Raw genomic sequence first — 23,466 nt, forward strand, 5'->3', positions numbered from 1 at the left:
CAATGCAGTCAGAGCCTCTGAAACAAAAACATGGCAAAAAAGCAAAGCTGGGCAGAAAAGGCGGCTTTTATCTCCTCTGCCTCCTTACCCACTCCCACCAAGCCAAATGTCACAATTTCCTTGCAGTCGAGAGTTCCTGCACATCTCCACTCCCCAGCTACATTCCCAAAGTGTCATCAAGGAGTGCCACAGCAGTACTATAGACCTTAGTCTTCCTAACAACAGCCCACAACTTCCAACTGCAAGCAACAGTTACTCAACTACTAAGGTGTATTTAGACTCTTCTTCTCTAAGTACTCTTGTTAGCAGCCTTAACAGGAGCGTAAGGAAGAGGAAGGTAGGAATTTATTGCAAGGTGAAACCATTAAAGAAGGAAACGGAACAGAGAAACCCTGTCACGCTGCAACTGTGAACTTGAAATGTCAGGTGGGGAAGGGATTACAGCCAAAGGCTTCAAATCAGTTGTTGCTTTTACAGTAACTAACCAAAAGCAAGTTACAATATTTGCCATTTCACAGGTATCCCAGTTACACTGGCTGAAAAAGGGGGAGGTTAAGATGCAGAAGAATTACTTTCTTTTTTTTCTACTAGATGAGCACGAAATCGAAATAAAAAAAAAAAAAAAAATCACTGCCAGCCTTTTAAAATAAGACCACAGAAAATTTAAGTCTTGGAGAGTCACCCTACTGGTGTCAGTAACACCAGCTCAAGGATGGTTTCACATTAGAGGCTTAAACCAGAATTAGAAACAAAAGGGGGAAACAGCCAACCATTCTCCCAAATCCCTACACTGGAGCTGCCTGACCCACAACACGCATGGGGAGGTAGCATTCCAGGTAGGCTTGATGTCCATAACGTTCACATGCCCACCCAGGCCATTCTGGTGAGCAGATGGCTTATGAATTCCAAAGGAAACATTCTCAGTCACTTTCAAACTTGACAGAATTAATTTGGGTTGATATAGTGCCCCCACGGTAGCTGCCTCGTTTTTTCTTTGTCTTCTCATGGCGGAAAGACTTGCCTTTAGTGAATTTGAGGATATTGTTAGCCTTCTCACCCCAGTCACCAGCTGCTCCTTTCTGTGAGAGTTGAAGGGAGAGAGGAAAAAGAAATTCAGGTCACTACGCAGAAGAGTCAAGGCAATGCTTTGCACTTCACCATACCCGGCACACTCCACTACATTAACACTGGAGCTGATACCACTCTCCCACGCACCTCTTGCCAGTGCTCACGCGCTTCTTAACAGCACCTCCTGGTGGAAAAAACTTCCACCAAAAAAGCTCCCAACAAGCACACCAAGGCTGCTCTGCCAGTATTTGCTGGGGTCAGGCATCACCATGGTCGGCACTACCTAACTCTACCTTTGCTTCAAACGAGTTATCCGCAACACGGGCATCCACCTCAATTTCTTCTTCCCTTACGCGGCGGAACGGAGAAGCTGGCTGTTAGAGAAAGAAAACGAGATACAGTAGAGCATACACACACAACATTCACTTAGTGACAACCTCACCCTGCAAATATGGAGTCCTGCTCATGTCACCTTAATCTTTCTCAGGTTTATAATTCTTTTCCTTCTTCAGATCAGGTGGCTCAGGGATGCTCCTGTGCAAGCACATCCAACCAACCTTTGCCACAATAATACTATGCACACATGTGCACTCCCCTAGGGTTCTCCAGACAAGGTTCAAGCGCTTGAAGAGGGAGCAAAACTACAATTAAAACTGTGGGACCAACCTTCCCCCAAAGCCCCAAACATGCTTACTAGTTCAGGAGGCAGAGATGCCTCTGGCTGCAGTCACCACAGTCCATGCTCACTCACCCGCTTCACCTTGGGAACTGTGTGCGGTGTTTTGGCTTTGATCTTTGCCTTTTTACTGTGTGGTGTCTCTGGCTCCTGAGCATCTTCCCTCTTCTGTTTCTTCCCAATTGTGCCTGTCAGATGTACAGTAGCAAAATTTCAAAGGGAGTAACTGCAGTATTGGGAAAGGTATGGCATCTCTCCCCCAGAATGCAAACCCAGTTTCGACACAAGTGTGAATGAGAATCAGTCCCTGCATTATCTCACCCAGAAAACAGACTGCTATAACAGACATTAATAGCCATTCTGGGTCAACAAGGATGTTGCCGTCCTAGCCTAATGGAGACAGAAGATTTTGTGGAATAGGGTACCTCTATATTTAAGATTTAATGCACTTGAAGTTCTGTTGCTTAAAATTTACTAGTTCTTGAAGCCTTACAGTATGCACTTGCACAAATCATTAGTGCATTCAAAGCTGTTTTTGAGATTGTGCACTGGGACATCATCCATGGTGTCCTACTCAACACAATGTCCTCCAGCACTCTGCCTTGCTGTCACTAACAGTCACTAACATATGCATCCACATATGGCAACTGACAACTGTACAGAAGTGTACCTAACTTTACCATAAATTCTACTGCCAGCAGATATGCAATAAAGACAAAAAGGATCACACCAAATGAAAAACAAGCCATTCCTTCCTTCTCAGTACTGCAGCAGATGCCATAATCTAATAGCATATAGAGACTAGACTCAATATTGTTTAGGAAAGATTCTCATTCATGTTCAGCTCAGTAACGCTACCTGACAGACCCACTTCCCAGACTGTAGGTAATACCTCCATTGACTTTTCTAGTCTCTTCTTCAGAGCTGCTTTCACTGCTGCTACTGCTGCCACCAGCTGGCTTAGACTTCATGTTGTTTGCTGCTGGTGTGGATGCTTTTGCCTTCTCTGTGGAGGCAGCAGTCTTAGAATTGCTCTGGGCCCCTTTTGCTGCCTTTTTGGGCTTCTCATCCTCTTCACTGGAACTATCAGATGAGCTGCTACTACTAGAAGCAGCTGCCTTCTTCCCCACAGTTGCTTTTGCTGTCCCTGTAGATTTGGTGGCTGGTTTCACTGTAGATTTGGTGGCTGGTTTCACTGCTGGCTTCTTTTCTTCTTCACTGCTTGAGCTATCAGTGTCAGAACTGTCTGCTTTGGAAGCTGGGGTAGAAGGTTTGGGCACTGGCTTACCCACTTTGCCAGCTAATTTAGCTGGAGTGGCTTTTTTCTTCTTTGCATCCTCAGAGCTGCTGGAGCTGCTATCTGAATCAGAGCTACTTTGTGTTTTCTTTGTGGCAGCTTGTGACTTATTTGTTGCAGGGGTTGCTGCTTTAATTGTGGGCTTCACAGGGGCCTTCTTGTCAGAGCTATCAGAATCTAGAATGGAAAGAAAAAAAAATAATCAAGGCTAAGCTCCATTTCTTGAACATAAAGCTAGCATACAGATTCAATGTTGATTGAAACACAGTGCACTTCATCAGCTGCTTGAAACAATACTGCTACGGGTATTCCTGTCCAACTGCACTCTCATAACCCTGCCTAGAAACACGGAGGTCTGAGCAAGCACAAGATGCATGTGGAAATTCTCCTTTCCTCCTACCCCAATACCTGAGCTGTCTGAGGAGGAACTGGAGTCTTTCTTCGCTTGTCCAGGCTTGACAGCTACTTTTGCTAGTTTTGAAATATTCTTCAGCACGGGCTGTTTAGCTGGGAGTTTATTCCCTACCTTCTTCTTGTCATCCTCAGAGCTAGAATCTAAACAAACACAAAAAGAATGTTGTTTAAGTTAATGAACTTCTGGTGCAAGTATAGAGCTCACGGGAAGTGAAAATCAAAACGGGTTGTGGCTGAATGGCTGAGCCACTAGGTAACTGGCAGTAAGCAGCATTTGATGCACATCTGGATGGTCAGGGGACAGCGTTCATCTTTCCAGATATCTTCTTTGTTGGGAAGCAGTGGAAACATGCAGTTGTAAGTTTTTCACTAATGCATACACAAGGAAGCATATATTTGGAGAATAATGTCAAAGAGGTACAGAGAAGGGACTGGAGAAAGTACAGGTATCACGAGGAACAATCTCAGAGAGAAGAAACCAAGAAAAGAAGCGATTTGGTAAAGATCAAAGAACAGGCAATAAACAAGGAGATAAAACTGACAAAGCAGGGAAACTGACACAGCAACAGTGCAGTATCTCACTTAAGCTTTCTATTTCCTGTATTAAATATGTTTAGCAGCAGTCTGAGGATGGACTGGAGACTCCTGCATACAAATATACCTTTGTATTGTGTGTCACAGCAATCTGGAATGCTAAGCCTGATCTATTCCAACATTTACTAACACTAACAACAGTAATCAAAACCTTGTCCGGTTTTGAAAAACTAGGTGACAAAACCAGAAAACATGTAACTGCTGCCACTTGTTGAAGCACTAGAATATGGGAAGACACCCATCCTAACGCTAGCTTTCTGCAGACAGACAGGCTGCTGCCACCTATGGTCCCTCCTGTGGCACTAGCAATGTTGAGATACACAACTGAAGCACCCTGAACTTGGAGGGGAGATATAGCACATAGGGAACCTGTATCGGAAATACAGCAGTGCAAACTTAAATCTGATGAACAGAAGATACAAAGCACATTGTCCCCATTTCTGGAGTCACATTAGGAGAAAGCATCTTTTGAGTCTATTTTGAACTTGGTATGGCAACGATGTTTTTCATTTCAGAAACTTCTCCCAAACACAATGGGACAACAGAAACCAAAAATCTTAAAGACTCAGATCCTCAAAAAATAAAATCATTAACCTTACTGGAGAAACCTGATACACATGATGCCCCACCCTTTCAATCTATGCTAATATACAGACTTTCCTGCACTTGCCAATTGGTCTCACAATGGTGTCTCATGGTCAGGCTCCACTTTGCATAGCACACTGCTGTTTTCCAACTTCACATTCTTGTTAGATATGGAGACTGTGAAGCTTTTAAGCTTCTATACTAAGGATCTTAGTAGGTACACCACTATACAGCAACCTGACCAATAAAACCATTAACACAAAAACCCCCAAAACTATGTAATGAATTACCTGAGTCACTGTCAGAACTGGATTCAGCCTTCTTGGTAGTCACAGGTTTTTTTTGTGAGACAGGTGTTGTTTTAGCTACTACTGCTTTGCCTGCAAAAGCAAGTTCAAAATTAAAAGGCCATATCCACATTAAACCTTTGTCCCAAGATCCAAATTTTTCCAGATGCTCCATCCTCAGTGCACCAGTCATTCAGCCAGCACACTGGAAGCCAAGCAAGGACCTGGCCAGCTGCAGTGACAGGCCTGGCTTATTCCCACTAAACTAGATCCTGATGACTTTTCAAACCAACATGTGCAAAGTACTCCAACTTGCACACAGTTTGGATCCACAGATTGTATCCAGTGTTGTTTGGGATGCCTTCAAATTATTCAGAAGTTTCCAGAGAAGCAAATGGCAACATAGACTAAAGTCAAACGGCTTTTTCAAGGAAACCAAGACATTGTCAAAACATTGTCTGCACCATGTAGTACTTCCTCTGCAGAGTCCTCTCCTCATAACATACCTGCTCCTCCCTTTGGGGTCACCTGCTCTGCCTCATCACTACTGTCTGAAGAGTCACTGCTCTCAGCCTTTTTTGCAGGAGCCTTAGCAAGGCCTTTCTTGGTCTGTGTAGCCTGAGGAGGTGGTACAGCACTGTATGTACCTATGAAGACAGACACAGCATTCAGATGCCTGCATAATAATGTGAGTAGCACATGAGAGATTTGTTGTAGTTAGAATAAAGCACTTCTGCTATTTGGCTCCATTTATTCATTATTTATTTGAAAGGTTACACACACTCTACTGCTACCTCCTGTCTCTACTGTGAACTTAACTCTCCTCTTGGCATTCACTGACCCAACCATCTCTGCAGAAGTTTTCTCTGCACTTTCATAAGAATGGGAGTTTGTGTTGCCAAAACTTCTCAAAAACTCCAACAAATAAAGATATCAATTGTTGATTGTTTTCCTTTACTGCCTTCTCAAATCCTCTAGTTAGAGACCAGACTCAGTTTCAGTGCTTGATCCTCCACATAGATCAGCTCTCTACTGGAATCTTAAAAGCACTATATTGAAGAGGCCTATTTAGCCCATCAGTTGGATTGCAACTGAGTAGCCCTGGATACTTAAAAAAAAAAAAAAAAAAAAGGAAAACCCCCCAAACTCTCAAAACCTTAAAAATTCTTAAATTCCTTCAGTTGCAGAATAACCAAACCATTGGCAATTACTTCCCAAATCCTAGCAGTCAGGAAACCTGCAAGAATGTACTTAAAGGCTACCTGCATTGAAGACATGCAAACCAAGCAGCATCTGTCACAATCTCTCTCACACCCCATCCCTTGCTGAGAGAGGAACTGAACTGTAAGCTTAGCCCCAACAGCACACATGAAGAGAGCTACTGTATTTCTGGTTCATGGTACCACCACCACCACCACCTGGAACCTTGTGTGCAGCAACACTTGCTTGTGCCCTGCACATGCTTCTCTCAGGACAGTGGGACTAGCAGAAAGCATCCTCCTCCAACACAGCAGCAACAGTATTTAGTACTTACCAGACTTCGGCTTTTGTTTTGCAGGTGGCTTTTCACCATCTGAACTGTCAGATGATTCCTCGCTACTGGAACTTTCTTTGGCACATTTTTTTTTTCCTGGACATGCTTGAGTGGCTGCAGATTTTGGCAGAGGCGATTTCTTGGGAACAGTCTTATCACAGGAAGAAAAGAAATTCACATTAAAATACAGAAGTCTTGTGGGAAGAGCTGGATGTGGATCTTGTTTAACTCTACATCTCATGTAAGACAGCAAATTTTGAAGACAAACTGAGAAAGAGCAATGAAAGTTCTCAAATGTAAACTTTAAGAAACGTATGAGCATCATATTTCTAGCCACTCTGCTGCTGCTTTCTCTTGCATGCATCCCTAAGGAGGACCTCTTCTGATCAAGGAGCACAGAACTAGCTGAAATGATAGCAATTAAATGACAGCTGATTAAATGCAAATCTGATTATTTTTGAGTTGCAGAAAACATTTTTAAACTCCCTAATGGAAAACTCAAAATTACAAATAGCTAAGCACAAAAACCATGCAAAAGTGAACATATAATGAAGACTACAATATGCTTATGACACACTGATATATTCTCCTGTAAAAGGAAGGAGCAGAGGAAGTGGTAAGGAGGTATTAGGGAAGACAGCAAATGCACAAAGAGGTGCTAGAATACATAATCCCACTGTATAAGGGAGAATGTACAAGAGCCACAAATGCAGTGCTCAGCATCTGTGTCATCTGTGTCTTTGTCTACATATTTTGCAGGCCCTGCGGGACAGATAAACCCAGTCTTACTAGACTTCTACAGTGTTCACAAAGCTTTTGACGGCCTAATTTACCTTTTTTGGTGCAGTTTCTTCCTCATCAGAATCTTCACTACTACTGCTACTGCTTGCTGTTTTTCCATTGACCACCTTGGTGGCTGCCTGGGCAGCTTTACTTCCTTTTGAGATAAGCGAAAAGAGACATTACAAAATACGCTACAGTAGATAAGGGGTAATTATACTCAGTATAAAGTATCACAAAGAGAAACAAATAGCAGGAAGCCAATAGGGCAGATTAAGACAGCACTGCAAAGCCATTGTTTTAACCTAGTGCAAGCTTAGAGAAAGCATTAAGGTTATTGATTACAGCTACTTATGTAAACAATGCAACATCTGGGACCAGATGTTTTATTTGCAGTCAGTTCTACTCCTATTCCACGTCAGCAGCAGACTGGAATGGAGTGCAAATGGGAATGTCAGCAGATTTTCAGACTGCTGTTAAAACATGTGCCTTTGCATTTAGCTACAGCCCACATCATTGCTGCCATGACTTTTTTGGTTTTGCACTTTGACTCATGATACACAATAAGACGTACCCGATTTAGGTGCTGCTGGTTTTGGTGGCTGTTTCTTTGGTGCTTCTTCATCTGAGCTGCTTGAGTCAGAGCTGGAACTCTCTGCTTTCTTCTGAGGCTGGATTTTGGTACCAGCTGGCTTCACCACAGGTTTTGCACTTTTCTAAACATCAAGAGGGAAAGATTATTAGCCCTTGTAGCCATGAAATAATGAAAAAGAGGCTAATGAGTGGAACACATGTACAGATAATATAAACAGCTGTCTTTGAAAGAGATTATAATTTTGACTTGGAAATGCCACCCTGCCTAATGGTTAGGGCCTGAAAATCTCTGGATAACAATTCTGCTCTGGAAAACCTCCCAGCAGCCCATGGGAGACTTCCTTTGCACCTCAGACTCCGGTTCTGTTCTGCTTCCATAAATGGGGCAGCTCTGGGGCTGGCACGGTTCTCTTCCTTCTCCAGACCACACTCATTTGAAGACAGAAAACACTGACTGGGCAACTCTGGATGGCAACTCTCCTCTAGCATACACTGGCATCATTCTTCCCACCCCCATGCTTCTCAAGACCATGACTGCAGCAAGAAAAAGAGAAGATCTGCTTTTTATATATGCACCCATATGAAAAAAAAAGGTAAAAACTTTTTTTAGTTACTGTAAATAAATCTTTCTCCCAGGAAAAAAAAAAAAAAAAAAAAAAAAAAAAAAAAAAAAAAAAAAAAAAAAAAGTAAGCCCTGGCAGTCTGAGGATAAAAGCAGGGAGCAGGATATGAATCAAAGTGGATGCGGGACATTAAATCATCTTTCACAGCACCAGTTCAAACGGCACACCATCCAGTACAGAAATGTCTTCTCACGTTGCACCTGCAGCAGCCTAGGCACTTCATAGTTGAAGAAAAGTGAGCCCAGTTTCAGAGAGAACTCTGCTGGTCAAATTTGCTATTATCCATCACTGTCAAACGTGCGTGAAGGAGGCTGGAAAGAAAAGCTGACCTTTGCTGGCTTCTCCTCCTCTGAGTCTGAATCATCACTGGAGTCTTCACTGCTGCTCTCTGCCTTCTTGGCTGGAGGAACTGCTTTTGCCTTGGGCACAGCTGCTTTAGCTGCAAATAAGGGAAAGCACACATTGATAATAAGTTAATTCACAACTTTCATGTACCCATATCCTGCACTAGTGTGTATCAGGGCAAAAGGATATGCTAAGATAATTAAACCATGAATGAAGTTCATAACAGTGAGTTGGTTTCTTCAGTTTTAGCCAAATCTACTCCTTTCTGGTTACTGACTGCTTTTTATTAACATGGAACAAAAGAAATCATTTTGCCTCAAGTGAAGTGTACACCGTAATTCAGGCAAGGCATAAGAACAACTCCAGATAAAAAGAAAAATATGGCTCACCACATAACAAAGTGCAGTGGAAGGACATATTTTTTGATAGCACTAGGACACAGGCTTGAGGAGGGCAGTAACCTCACACAGGCAGCAGGTAGGATACTCGGCATTTCTCTGGAAGTAAAAGATATCACTACCCTGTAACAAACAGGTTACAGTGCCCACCAATACAGAAGAGCCTGAGAAATTTCAGCCATGCAAGAATTTTGTCAAATTATGCGTATTTAAATAGACGTGAAAGCACATTTAAAAAGATGTGAAAAGCCTGAATTGGTTTTCCTACAATAGCAAGATAAGAAATCATCCTTTAAAGCTCTCAGTGAAACTGAGAATCCCTGGAAAATAGCATGGGGTGGGGTGGGTGGAGAATCATGAGGAGAGTACCAGTCCAATCTACAGACACTCAAAAAAGTTTTGCTCAATATTTAAATCAACACATGATTTGAATGTGCTGAAGCAAGCTGGAGTAACCCTGCCAAGGCCTCCTATTAGTGAGTGTTTGGAAAGCAGAATCTCAATATAGACAAGGTAATGAAAACGCTACTTTTATAGCACCTACAAAACTCAATACAGCCCAATGCCTCCACCAGTCTCAGCCAAAAGAGACGAACTGAATGGCTAAAACTTCCTATCGCACACAAACCCTGATGTGCTTGTATTAAAATTCGATAAAGAGATCTCCCTCAGCTAAGATGAATGTACCTCACATGTCTCTTGCAAGTCTTTTGCCTGTGATAAATCAATCAATGAAAACCTAGTCCTTGATAGCCGTTGAAGCACCTCAGATGAGCTGCTCAAGCCGAGCTCTATATCCAGGTGAGAAGCCAATGCCAAAGATAACCCTGGCCTACCCTAGGGCCTCTCACAAACCCCACCTGGTTTCTTGGCTGGGGGCTTCTCATCCTCCTCGCTGGAGCTGTCATCGCTGCTGGATGACGGCTTCCTCTTCGTCTGGGAGCCGTTGGGAACCAGTTTTCTCTTCTTGGCCGCCGGAGACCTACAGTGAGGAAATCCGAGGGCCGGACAGCGGTTGGCGCCGGTGTGAGCCCAGCAGCGTGGCAGAGCATGCCCTCGCCCCCTAATCCCGCACCCCGCTAAGCTTGGTCCCCGCCGCGGGAGGGGCACTTACTTCAGCCAGTAACTATAGATGTCCAGGAGGGAGGCTGCGTTGGGGTCTTGCTCCTTCTAAACCAAGAGAAAGGCCGCGTCAGTCGGTCAGCCACTGGGCCGCGCTCCCTTGCGCTCCCTTCCCCTCCCTTCCCCTCCTCACCCCTCCGCTCACCGCCGCCGCCTCCTTAGCGAAGGCGCGCGCGGCGCCGTCGAAGCGGTTCTCGCGCAGGAAGGCGAGCACGAAAGGGAAAAGGTCGCTGGGCACCGCGCGCCACTCCGCCATGCTGCCCCGCCGACACGTGCCGTCCCCGCGCACGCGCGCGCAGCGCCACGTACGTACGTACAGGCGACCCCGGCCGCGCCCCTCCGGCTCCGCCTTCCCTGCCAAGGTGGCCGGGCTATGAGGGGACCTGAGGGGACTCAAGCGCTCGGCAGACTGGAGGGGCGGCCCTGCTGGCGGCGTGGGTGTGAAGGGCACGCAGAGCGGGGACCGGGGCGGCATAAATGTCTTCCTGGTGAGAAAAGACTTAGGTCTCATTCAGTGGCTGTGCCTGAAGGCGTCAGCCAGAGCGGGAAGGCTGCTTGTGGGGAGGAGGCAGGCTTAGGGACCGCCGCGGAGAGGAGTCGGTAGGAACCCGGCACATCTCTGCAATGAAACTTGCAATGTGCATATGGCATTGGAAGAGGGAAGGCTCCACTCCACTTAAACCCCTTCCCCCATCAGTCTATTCTTGGCTGTAATCCATCTTAAATATGGTCACTGAAAGGAGAACGGTAGGCAGCAGAAGGAACAAGGATGCTGCGTGGACGATAACAAACCAGCAGCTGCGGACCATCTCAGTCCTGGTAATGGCTTCACCAACAGAGTGCAGTACTATGTAGCTTGAACATGGCAAGTAGAGCTAGGTGTTGACAAGATTAATCAGCAGTCCCAGGAAAGGTGAGCTATGAACTATGTTCCACATGAGGTATTTATGCTGGATCAAAGTGCAAGTGCAGAGAAAGAGTTAGGGTAGAAGTAATGTTGGGGTCTAAAGGTCTGTAAGATGAAGCCAGAGAGAAAATTAGGAATAAGATTACTTACAACATAGGTTTGAAGAGTATCAAGAAGGTAAGGCTGGAGAGAAGACTTAAAACAGGCACACCTATTAAATAGGATAAGCATGTACTGAAAGTCCAACCCTGGGCTTAAGTGAAGCACCTGGGCCTATGGACAAAGGGTGGGTGTCAGAGCCCCTGGTGAGGCTGATCAGGATGAGCATGGCTTGTTAGAGTTATGAGGACCCTGATGAGGAGATTTCATTCAGCTGTTGTATATTGCTGTGGCTTTAAACTAGTCATTTCTCCACTGGAGTTTTTTCTTCTGTGAAATTGAACAGTTACTCTGATGGATGCGGTGCTCTGTTCTTGCCTTTATGATGGGGTTTAAGTTTTTTTATTGCTCCGTTCAATTGAGTGTACTAGAAATTGTGCTGAGTGTAAAGGAAGAAGAGAGTCACACTTAGAAAGTCCTAAGTTAGGGCTGCTAAGGTTAAGCAAGCAGCAGTAGTAGTAGTGCAAGTAGGTACGTAGTGTTATGCCTTTCACATTTCCCATACCTAGCTCTCTGCTTTTGATCACCTCTAGATGCTGCTGTGCCCTGTGTGGGGGTTCTGTCCCTCGTGTGCAGTTAGGTAGTGCCTGCTAAATGTGTGCGCAGCAGAGCACCCCTGTTGGTGATGTTTCTACAAGGTGCTGTGTGTGTACTGCTGGGGAAATAAAAAGCAACTCATATAGTGGAGGATTGTACTATAAGATACTGACACTTTGTGCAGGTGCTGCTGCCTGTAGCATAGAAAAGGGACATTAAGCTGAGGGATTGTTATGGATATGCACTTAGTCTTCAGATAGCCCTGATCTGGCCTGCCCCTGTTATATATTGCTTGTGTTGCAGAAAGGAAACTGTTTCCAGGAACCAGTTCTTCTGTCAGTTTTTGTAGCTTCCATCCACAGTAAGCTACAGCTGGAAGCTTCATCTGCAAAGCTCAGCACAAGATCTGCACTTTTGCCTGTATCAGAGAGGAAGAGTTGTGGCTATTGCTGGTAAACTGTCCTTATTTTAAGTTCTGCTGTCTGAATTAACTGCTATGAGGAACAAGGGAAATGAGTGTGTCTGTTTCGCTGGCTTGCTTTGCTTCTTGCCTGGCTAGTAAGCATTTCCCTCTCCTGCCAGGCCTTTGCCAGTGAGGTGTGCTCCCATGTGCACTGTGACTGCTTCTCTTTGGAGGTGTGTGGCTGTTTAAGTGCATTTGCTGTGTTGTGCCTGCAACTGTCCAGGTGACCTGGCCGGGCAGTAACCATGCAAAGAAAGCTGTTTTGTTCTTATATTCCCCAAGGGAGTAATGAGAGATGCTGCTGCTGCTTGTAGCATACTACTTGCTCCCCTCACATACTCCTTTTCAGCCCTTCCCGTTGGCTGGCATCTCTCTTCTGTTAGGACTGCAGGAAGAGCTATTCACCTCAGAAGAGAACATTCCCGTGAGAGGTCTCCGTTTGTCACACTCCTGTGGCAAAGAAGAATTGAAAAGATGGCATGGGTATTCAAACACTTACTGAGTCCCTTCCTTGTTACCTCTCAAAAATACCTAGCAAAAAACCCCAATGGCTCCAGGAAGAGCAATCCTGCCCTTTTCTTTGGACAAGGGTAAGACAGATCCTTGAGAATAATGCTGCAAATGCAATGGTGTTCCCATGCTGCAGTGAATTGAAGGGAGGAATGATCAGACTTGAGAGACAGTCAGCTTTGGGCAAGACTGGATGAAAAGCTCTCTCCATTTCTTCATTTTTTTCTTAACTCATTACAAATTCTGTAACTCTCCCTTCCCTTAGGCCAATGTGAAGGGGCTTTTGCCTCACTTTGTTATCTGAGTTCTTCGGTGGAGGTTGCTGTGAACAACTTCCACCTAAGCTGAAACAACAGCCTAGCAGTTATTTTACTTAGGCTCCTTTGGGAAGGCTCACTAATTTCACTTTAGTTTCCTGTGGGCGTTGCATTGATTAAATAAAATACATAGCACCATAACTGACACTAATCCATATGGAGAAGCCCCATGGGTTCCCACAAAGCAGGAAGCTGACTCTGCTAGCCCTCTAAGGCTTTAAAGAGAAAAAGAATTTAAAAGCTTGTTCCAAGGAGCACATTGAAATCCTCATCTAACATCAGAGAAATTATTTTGGTTTTAACATTTTATTCTGAAAGTTAGAAGATAAGCAGCTTTACACGGGAAATAATGTGGAACAATCATTATAAAGCCGTATACCCATGGTTATCCACCTGCGTTACTAGTTCTTAGTACATGTGTATTATTCCATAGTAGTAAAAGAATTTGGCTAGAGACTCTAGTTTGCAACTAGTAAATTTTTGTCCTTCACACAAATCCCAAGTAGATTCTGTATTTGCACCCTTCCCCAGTTCCCAGGTGTTCTTTATTCTATTGTGCGTTTTCAGGGTGATTCAGATGGGAAAGTACTGGTTTATTCTCTGCAGACCTGGAGTTCCTCAAAAGGCTGTATCATCAGGAAGTGCTTTTTATCCTAGTACTTTCTTATTGTGGGAGCAAACACTCTGCTTTTGGAAGACAGGCTGTGGCACACAGTTTGTAAGCTTCAAGTAGGTTTGGGATAAAAAAAGATTTGGAGGTCACAGGAGAGTTTGACCAACTTCTAAGTCAGAGTTGATTAGTAGGAAAGAGTTGGTTCCCTAGTGTTTGTAACCAGCTCTGTTTCAACATTAGCATTTGTGACATTAAATAAGCTGCAAGCACAATGTCCTCTGACTGCTTGGGGGATTGTTTGGGAAACCAGCTTGTAAGGTATCTGCTTTTGTTTTGCTGAAGTGCAGCACGAAAAGACTTCACTAGTTCTTACCAAAGATGTGGTTTTGAACACAAATCAGTGCAAGTTTGCAAAGAGATAAGCAATTATTTAGGCAGAATTTGTTGTTTGTTTCTAGCAATAAAATTAAATTGAATCTTACTCTTTGAACTCCAACAGTGTCCTTTCACTGCTTGTTTTCTCTGTACTCAAACATGAGCATAGTCATACAGAATCAGGTAAATCTAAGTTAAAAGACAGCATCTTCTAGAGGGAAATACAGAACACCAAGATGCTTCATTCTACGTGGAACTTCTTTTTCCTCTAGGGAAAAATAAAATTCCTTGCTCATAGGAGACAGAATTCAAAGCCAACTTTAGGGGTGTACATGGATCAGGTCTTGCTTGTTCTCTTCCACAACTATTGCTCTAAGTTTCTTGTGACTAACGATAAGGAGTTTCTGTATCACCATAAGACATAAACTTTCCTCGCTGTAGCGCTGTTTGCTCTGCCACCCATGGAATGTGTGATTGGAGTCAGCTGGAATTTCCCTCCAGTGGCAGGAGACCCCCGCCGCGTACTTACCTGGAGGGGGATGCATCGCCGGCCTCGGTAGGGCCGTCTTGAAGCTGCCCCGTGCCCGGCTCTGCAGGGGGCGTCGCGGGCCGCCGTCGCTGCCGGGTGCCCTCCCGGGCGGCTGGGCGGGAGGCGGAGCCCAGTGCAGCACCCGGCCGGGGTCGAGGAAGTGACCGCTGTGGGGGGAATCGCTGTTCCGCCGGTGATGTGAGGGAAGCGGAGCAGCGCCTTCCTCGCCAGTCCCGGACCATGGCGGCTTCAGGTAGGTGCTGCGACTGCTTGTTCCAGGAGTCGGGGGAGCGACGAGGCTTCTTCGCCCGGCTGGGCTGCGCGATAGGGCTGGGCGGGCGCTGCCCTCCGTTCTGTCCCCCGCTCTGTCCCCTGCTTTGCCCCGGCTCTCCGCGAAGCCCATCCCGTGAGCGAGCTGTCTCGCGCGTTGGTGCCTGTAAGCGGGGACGTAGCGGAGCGCCGCGTGCTGTTGCGACTCAGTACCAGCTCCCGCCTGCGGGGCGGTGCTGCTGCGCGGCTCTGCTCTCCACTGCTCTCGACTGCTGGGGAAAGGGGAAACGGGGTCCCTTCCCCGAGTTTAGAGGAGCCCCGGGGCTCTTCAGAGCAGCGGAAGCTCCCTTGTTCGCAGCCAGGTTGTTGAGCTTTATGCCTTATCTTTCTTCACTTGGCTTAAGCACAGGACAGGTGCTGGCAGAGCTGTGTCTTCAGTGTACTTCGAGTTGGCAGCTCAGCTAGCTCTAAGGGAGGGTATTCTGTGCAGCAGTGTGTCCCTGCTCAGTTTGGCTGTTTTTTGAGCTCAGGTGTTTTTCTGTGATGTTTTGCAGAGAAGTCAGTTCTTCCTAAATACTGCTTTATCCCCCTGCATTTGCATACTTGCTTTTTAGGATATGACTTGATGCCCTTTGTGACAATGGCACAGGATCACAAACAAACTGCCATCGCTGAAAATATTTTAGATAACACATGTTCAGGTAGAAGTGGTTGGAGTAGAGCTGGAAACTCCAGGGGAGAAGGGTTTAACCTATATTGTGCAAGCCTTGCTGGTGCCGAGTTTGCAAGCTCCCCTCCCTGCACGGAAGTGTACGTGTTTTATCTAAAAAAGGAAAAACGTGCTATTCTCAGGGTGTGAAGTAACGCTCGTGTTTCACTGGCGCATATCTCCTTGTGATGTAAAAATAAGTTAAACTGCGGCCTCAGGAGACTTGTGGGCAAAACTACTCTTCTCCTTATAAACAGAAAGTGATTTCACAGAGACTTAAAGTAGAAGAACTTTAGGTCCACATATCATAATGCAGATCTCTTGTTCTATCACTGAAGTTTGGCTTGCAAAGCTTATCTACTTTGATTCTGCTATTTCCTCTTGCTTTTTATTTAAAGCAAAGGTTTTCTGTTCCAGTCAAAGTGAGAGGTCTCTCTAGGATGTTAATAATTATTTTGTGATCACTGTTACTTTGTTATGCATTCCAGTTAGGCAAAGAATGCATTTATCTCCTCATACGTCACTTAAATACATACACTTTAGGCACAGAAATATGAAAAATGCTGAGGACTCCTGTTAATGGCCCACCACCTCTTGGAAATGCTCTCTCTTTAAGAATCTGATTATTAAGACACCTCAGGTTGGGTTTTGTTTATATCATAGCTAATTGTCTTTAATAGGAAGTGAATCCTCCTCTACCAAGGATTGATATTTTGGGCTGCCATATTCATGTATCCACCATACACATTAATCTGAAAGCAATCTGAGAAGTTTGCTTTAGAGGCTACGTAGTGATTTTTCACTTAGTCACAATTTGGGGGAGATTTGATCTAGTAGATGAAAATAGATTTGCTTGCCATTGCATATGGTCATCTGAGTTGGAGTAATGGATTTCTCTCAGTTTTTTACCTCATGTGTGAACAATGAGAAGTCATGGTCTACTTAGGAGAGGGATGTGAAAGATGACACAGAAAAGCTGTGTAATTATTATTAGAGACCCTGAATTGTCTTTATGGGACCAACAAGTACAATGGAAAACTATTTATGATCTGTAAATTGAAAACGGTCAAACCTTTTGGCTTGTACAGTGAAATAATAGGTAATAACAGTTGATGACATCTGATTCAAATCTGGGAAGTGTTAATTGGGCAAGAGGGGGGTTGGAGCTAGATGATTTTAAGGTCCTTTCCAACCCTAACTGTTCTATGGTTCTGTGTAGTCTTACCCAGAGCAGATATGCCAGCTTCCTGCAGTATTTTTTAGCTATTGCAGTGGTAATCAGAACCTTGCAATATGGTATTAATCCACTATCCCATGTTTGCTCTGGACTCAGGGATTGTCACCTCACTGCTCCCAAACATGGTCTGAAGATAACCCTGATTTGTTTGCTTCTCAAAGAGGGGCTATGAAGACATGATACAGTGTATCACTGTAGGATATTTTTATCCTCTTGCCATGGGTCTTCTGTGATTTTTGACCGAATTGCTCCATTCTCTTCCATTCTGTTTATAAACTGGGAAAAGCTTTGTATCATGTTCTGTCTCTGTGCTATTTATTCTGTGGGCCTTCCACCACAGTTAGCATTTCTACGGTACTAGTTTGTAATCTCATCAGTCTTTTAGTATTGCTGTATAATGGAATGAGCAACTCAGCAATGAAGATGCAGTTACAGCAGAAAGAAGATACGTTAAAATTTTGTTGTAAAACTAACAAGGTTACACTTGAGAGTGTAAAAAAACTTTTGAAACTGTTGGCTGGTGCAAATCTTTCTCTGTCATGCAGTTGCATATACTATGTTCATATCTTTTTTACTTGAATTTAGGGCTTCCTTATGTTTGCTTTTTCAAAACCAGCCTGTTGTCAAAGCATCCATCTAAGGTCAGGGTTTAAAGAAATACAATTCTTGGTGTTCACCTAGGGGTCTCCTATAGGTTTAAAATAATTGGAACATACATTGTGCTTCGAAGTGTGCTCTTAGGGTTTTTCTGTAACTGGTATGTGACAAGTTGCAGGAAAAACTCCCCAAAACATGCTGTATTTTCTGTTTTTTGCACTTTCCCCTGAGGACTGCAGTAGTTTGTACTGCAAAGGAAAGTATTTGGTTAGACAAATAATAACATGATCTAGGAAAGTAAGTCCTGTGTCATCCTTCTTTTAAATGGGGATGTTGTGTTTGAAACTATTTCTGGATTTTTGCTCTTTGAAATGGTCCTGTTGCTGACTTAAGCTTGTTTAGCTCTTCAAGATCCCCTTCCAGTATTTTTGCTTATGAACATAGAGAGTTTCCTTGGCTCTAAAAGTGGAGTCAGTAATTTTATTGCTCAGTTCTTGTTTTAAAAGCGTTGTTCCTCAGTTTATCCTAAATGTGTAAGAGGGCTGAGAAGAGCTGGCATAGCTCTGTTGAGGCGAATGGTGTGCCAGTAGAGCAGTGCTATCTAGGGAATCGATACATTTCCTAAACACTAGGTAAAGTTCCTTCCTGCAGGTTGCAGAGGCTACACTGCGCTGGATGGTGTAAATGGTGGCAGGGAACTTGCAGAGTCTGTCAAGTTTGCGTCTTTTGCCTACATATTGGAGAAAGGAAGCTTCTCGGATACTTAGTGCCCCTACAGTGCAATGCACGTTTAAAATCAGTGGCTCCCCCACCCTGCATCCCCTCCAAGCGCAGCTGCTTCCTTTCGTTGAAAGACTGGAGAAGGTCCTGTTTGCTAACAGGCTTAGTTGTGGAAGCTGTGCTTTTTTTAAAAAGGCATGGTAGGATTTGGTGTTCCATTTAATAGAACATTAAAATGCTCTGGAGGCAACTGCTGCTTTCCCTAGTGTCCAGAGGTGGGACTTCTCTCAGAGGCTGCCAGGGTGGAACTTTAGGAGCCCTGGGCATACCTTGGGGAGCTGCTGCATCATCTCCCTGTCTGATGAGGTTTGGCTCAGCTGGCTGTGCTGTAGAGTATGGTCTCCATTCTCAGCAAATAGTTGTGTTGTCCTTTCCCACGGTACTGTGTGTGCATCAACATGTGGCACTGGAATCATAGGATCTTGGAATACCAGGTTGGAAGGGACCTCAAAGATCATCTGGTCCAACCTTTCTAGGCAAAGCATGACCTAGACTAGATGTCCCAGCACCCTCTCCAGCTGAATCATAAGTGTCCAGCGTTGGGGGAATCCGCCACTTTCCTGGGGAGATAATTCCAATGACTGATTGTTCTCACTGTGAAAATTTTTCCACTTATGTCCAGTTGGAATTTCTCCAGGACTAATTAACTTGTGTCCATCACCCTTCATCTTTTTCATGTGACTCCACTTAAAAAGGAAGCAGAAGTCTCTTGTGCTCCTCCCTTTCTAGAATAAAACAACTGACTTCCTGAATTCTGCTTGATTTTCATGTTTCTGCTCATGCGATTCTGTTGACTTTGTCAAGTGGTGTTCAGCCAGAAGGGGCGTTTTGGCATATTGGTGTTCTCATTGGTGTTGAAGCCATTTTCTTTTCACAGCAGTTCTGCACTCTTACCTTAAAGGTCCCAAGGCTTTGTGTCTGTTTGTCTGCTTTATGAGTTGCTGGATCTTCGCCATTGAGAATGCTGATTCCTACAAGCCTCCACCTGGGGTTCAGGAACTGTATTCACCCAGAAACAGGCAGCTATTCTAGTAAATACTGCTGAACTGCAGTGTCCATTTTCTTCATAGCTAGGACATCATTCTGTCACTGCTAGAGACTTCTCATTTATGTATGTAGCCATAACCCTATTGGTTGAGAACAGAGCACATCTCCACACTTCCCAACTTTGCCACTTCTGTTCAACTACAATCTGAAGTTGGTAATTGTCTGGTTTATAGCTGGGGTACAGTAGCCTATACATCATTTCAGCCTTCATTTCTTAATGAAGGTTGTTGGGAAGGTGTAGTCTTTGGAGGCTGTTCAATTTTGGTTGAATTTTAATAAGGCGACTACAAAACTGTCATCTTCAATTCTGATAAATCCACTCTCTGCATTTAGGCATTGCCTTCTACTTTAATTAGGAAAATCTGTCTTTGCTTGCTTCTGGATGGAGATGGGTTGGAAATGTTGACACTTTTAAAGAGTCAAACTGGCATTAGATGACAATTTGCTAATAAGATTTGAAATGCTCAGCACTGAAATTTAATATGAGACCAGAGCCATGATCCTCAAATTTGGATATACTTCTTCACAGGTAAATGAGGAAAAATAAATTCAGACTTAAAAGTTCCCTTAAGATAGGTGGGAGAGCACTGTATCATGTTATACTTGTTCAGCCTGTAGGTAAGCATCCTAGCAAGCTGGAAATAGTTTTGAAAGTGCTTTCATTCCAGAGCACAGAAATGCAGGAGTGTGTAAGTAGGAGCCTAGGGAATTATGGAATAAGATCATTTTGGTGGGTCTGTTTTCGGCTGCACCACTATTCCATTAGATCTTCCCCTCTGAAGAGAGAGTTTGTCATGCCAAAGTGATTGGGTAACGTTTAATGACCATTCTCGGGGAGGGACTCCAACACAGGCTTGTAAAGTGTTTGAAGCCCGAATGACTGAACTGCTGTACTGTGAGCACAGGAGCTGGTGTACCCTTCAGTTGCATGCATACTTTGCAGGCAGTTTGCTCTTTGCTGCAATGAGAGCAAATGTCTAACACCATGAAAAGCCATAGTGACTTCCTGTAAGCGTTGTGGGACCTCATTTAAATAAAGGCCTTTCTTATTTTAGGTGTGCTATGTCTAGTGTATACTCTGCTTGAGCATGTAATGGTTTGCAGTTGTGTTGCAGGGACCATATAGTTACCTAAAATGATTTCACTTCACACACAAAGGTGAACACCCCTTCTCAAGCTAGTTTGTTTTGGAGGTTGAGTTTTTGTGGGTTTTTTTCCTATCAGCATGCTTTAAATCTGTAAATCTCCACATGTTGTTTGTTTCATACTACATAGGAAATACTTTTTTTATAGGAAAGTTTTTGAAAATTAAAAAAACTACTTACATTTTAGTGGGGTAAATGCAGATAGGAATTCAACCATGCTTAGGATTGCTCTGTGGCTGTGAACACCTCACTCTGGATATATCTGCTGTTCTTTTGAAGAGTTTTAGAGCTTCTGACATGAATTATAGGGGCAACCCTATGGGTTTTTTGCTGCAAAGCTGTGGGTCAGTTCTTGCTTTGAATTTAATCTTCCTCCCTGTGATCATCTTGTACCTGTACAGGAACCCCTGGAGGATATGATGTGCTAATTGTGTATGCAAGTGACGCCACTGAATGGTGTCAGTACCTCCAGAACCTCTTCCTCTTTACTCGGCACATTCGAAAGCATCGAATTCTAAGCTACCAGCTGCAAGGCAAGTCTGCCATCTCACAGCAGGAGCTGGACCTTTTCAGTAGAAGTCGGAGCATCATCCTTTTGCTATCTGCTGGGCTGGTGCAGAGTTTTTATCTCCCTCCCATTCTGCAGAGCCTTCAGGAAGCCTTATGCCCCCCACACAAAGTAGTCAAGCTGTTCTGCGGTATTACGGACTGCGATGACTATTTGAACTTTTTCAAGGACTGGTCTCAGTGGCAAGAACTCACAAATGATGATGAACCTGATGCTTACCTTGCAGCTGTCAAGAAGGCTATTTCAGAAGGTAAGGTAGCAGCTGTGGAGTTACGCTTCCTGGCCAGGGGTTGGAGGAGGGAGATATGTGGTATTGTTTATCCTTATTTTAACAGTGGTGACATGTTTTACTGAAACAGAAAACTAGAGAAAATTGCACAACCCTTGTAAACTAGGAAGTTTTGAAAGCTGATTTTTCTCTCTCTGGCCCATTGGTCCCTAATTCAGGACAGGTTACTGATGGCTTACAGAGAACTTCTGAATTTGGAGGTTCTTGTAGGTGCCTGGCTTTAAATGCAAATCAAAAATAAAAACTGAGTACCTTTGAGGTTATGCCTGTAAATATTGTGCCCTGCACTTTATTGACCTTAGTTGATGGAAAATTATCTTTTCCTTCAGACTTGCATTTCTCTCATGCCAAAACCAAAATAAGCTTGTTTAGTATGTATTCACTAGCACTGGGCCTTTAGGCCAGTCAGAGATATAACCATACTGGCAGCAGATCAGCTTGTTACTTATGATGGAATGGCAGAGATTACGTGGAGAATTGCACTGATCACCTTAAAAATACTTGAACTAGTCTGCAAGTGATCACCTCATTTTGCACTCACAGAGGACTTGCTAGTAGGAGACTACAGAAGCCCAAAGTACTGAGTTTCAATTGAGTCTGAACTTTCCTAAACTCTAGGGGTGTGTGTGGTACTCCATTCCTATAATTTCTGTGGAAATGAAGGTGGAGAGCTCTGGGGAGTCATGCTGCTCAGAATGTTTTTATGACACTGCCGTACATAGGGTTGTAGTGTTCTTTGTCGGCCTTATCAGGATTTAAGTCCTGTGATTGGATTAGGATTTTTCTGTATTTAGTGATATAAATGAGTCAGTACAGTCTTCTAGTGTGTCTGGTGGTATGTGCATAATGGTGCTTTATGCCGGGATAATAATGGCAATAAAGACAATGACAGATTTATCACAGTAAAAATAAATTTTGTAAGTTATGATCTTGTCCAAAACAGCCTCCTTGAAAAAAGATGATTTAGGGATTGTGCTGAAGATGGTATTCTCAGGTAACAAGGTCACAACAGGTATTTCCTAGTACCTTTTCAAAACCTGCATAAACTAAAATTTGCATCTTCCTTTCAAACACCCCTAAACCACCTTGGTTTTCTAATGGATAACCTAGGACTAAAATAGTCTAGCTCCTTTGCTTTAAGCCTGGAAGAAGACAGAGAACAGTGGCTGAGCTTTTGTACTCTGGAAAAGAAAACTGGCCAGAGATTAATTTAACTTTTCTGACTGTATCATATCCTTCCTCTGTGTGGGGAAAAAAATGACTAGGTGACCTCTTCCATCGTGTGATTCTACATACCAGGTTTTGTGAATAGCCTCAAATGCAAATGTTGTGATACTTCCCCTGGAGAGAAGACAACCCCAGGTGTATATAGTTCCCTTTCTGGCTGAAACTGGGAAAACTTTCTTCTTGGTTGGTGATATAAATTAGCATCTGCCTTATGGTTTGATTGCAGCCAACCACAGCATAAGCAACTTAAAGTAAGAGTGTTTGTGGCAGCAGACCTCTCCCATACAGAAGCACAGCCTGTGCTCTGCTCCCAGGGCTTCATTGCTAGTATTTTAGATGAAGATGCATTCTGAAGTCAGGAGCTCTTAGAAGGTCTTAGTTAAGTCCATGCTGTATGTCAAACTGAAGTTTTCTGGAGTAAGGCAGCCCTCCATTGCTACAGTACTTAGCAGAGAAAGTTTATGACCATGTTTGAAATGATTTATCTGGGTGTTTTCCTCTGGAAAGAACCTCTCTCCATGTGCATTCACCAGTACTTCTAACAGCAGTATCAGCATGCATTGGAAAACTAAGCCTGATGCAACAATGACCAAACTTCAGCTGCAGGTTCCTAATAGTTGAATCTTGAGCTAGTGGAGTGTATGACCCAGGGCATGGTGACGGCAAATACCTCTCCAAAGCCTGCACTCTGGCCCTGCTCAAGTTGTGGTGTTGCCTCTAGCAGAGTTGTTAGGCTGTGGTTTTTTTAATGCATCATGGGAACATGACACCCCCAGACATCACATGGTGACAGCCATTTTATTTTTATTAGTTTAGTATAAATTCAGAAAGGAGGAAGCACTCATATAGCCTTGTTGAGAACTAGCTGTG

General features: G+C 44.0%; 2 protein-coding genes across 2 annotated transcripts in view; one reads left to right on the plus strand and one right to left on the minus strand.

Annotated features, from left to right (window-relative positions):
- Window positions 1-804: 804 nt before the first annotated feature.
- Window positions 805-10,573, minus strand: NOLC1 (nucleolar and coiled-body phosphoprotein 1; the record flags this gene model as incomplete). Its single annotated transcript, XM_080621042.1, has 14 exons — window positions 805-1,079; window positions 1,362-1,442; window positions 1,820-1,932; window positions 2,637-3,218; window positions 3,450-3,596; window positions 4,925-5,014; window positions 5,428-5,568; window positions 6,456-6,606; window positions 7,289-7,392; window positions 7,810-7,951; window positions 8,782-8,891; window positions 10,056-10,177; window positions 10,310-10,365; window positions 10,451-10,573. 14 exons carry the CDS (start codon window positions 10,571-10,573, stop codon window positions 921-923), a joined length of 2,121 nt encoding a protein of 706 aa, XP_080477168.1. The 3' UTR covers window positions 805-920.
- Window positions 10,574-14,967: 4,394 nt separating this feature from the next.
- Window positions 14,968-23,466, plus strand: part of PIK3AP1 (phosphoinositide-3-kinase adaptor protein 1) — a gene marked incomplete at its 5' end in the record, with an annotated part of 45,463 nt that continues 36,964 nt past the window's right edge. Inside the window, 4 exons of the mRNA XM_080621969.1 lie at window positions 14,968-14,980; window positions 15,126-15,359; window positions 15,612-15,698; window positions 20,914-21,330. Of these exons, the coding sequence (XP_080478095.1) occupies window positions 14,968-14,980; window positions 15,126-15,359; window positions 15,612-15,698; window positions 20,914-21,330 (751 nt within the window). The remainder of the gene's footprint in view (window positions 14,981-15,125; window positions 15,360-15,611; window positions 15,699-20,913; window positions 21,331-23,466) is intronic.

This window comes from Psittacula echo (genome assembly GCF_963264785.1).
Source record: "Psittacula echo genome assembly, chromosome: 6".
Lineage (NCBI taxonomy): Eukaryota > Metazoa > Chordata > Aves > Psittaciformes > Psittacidae > Psittacula > Psittacula echo.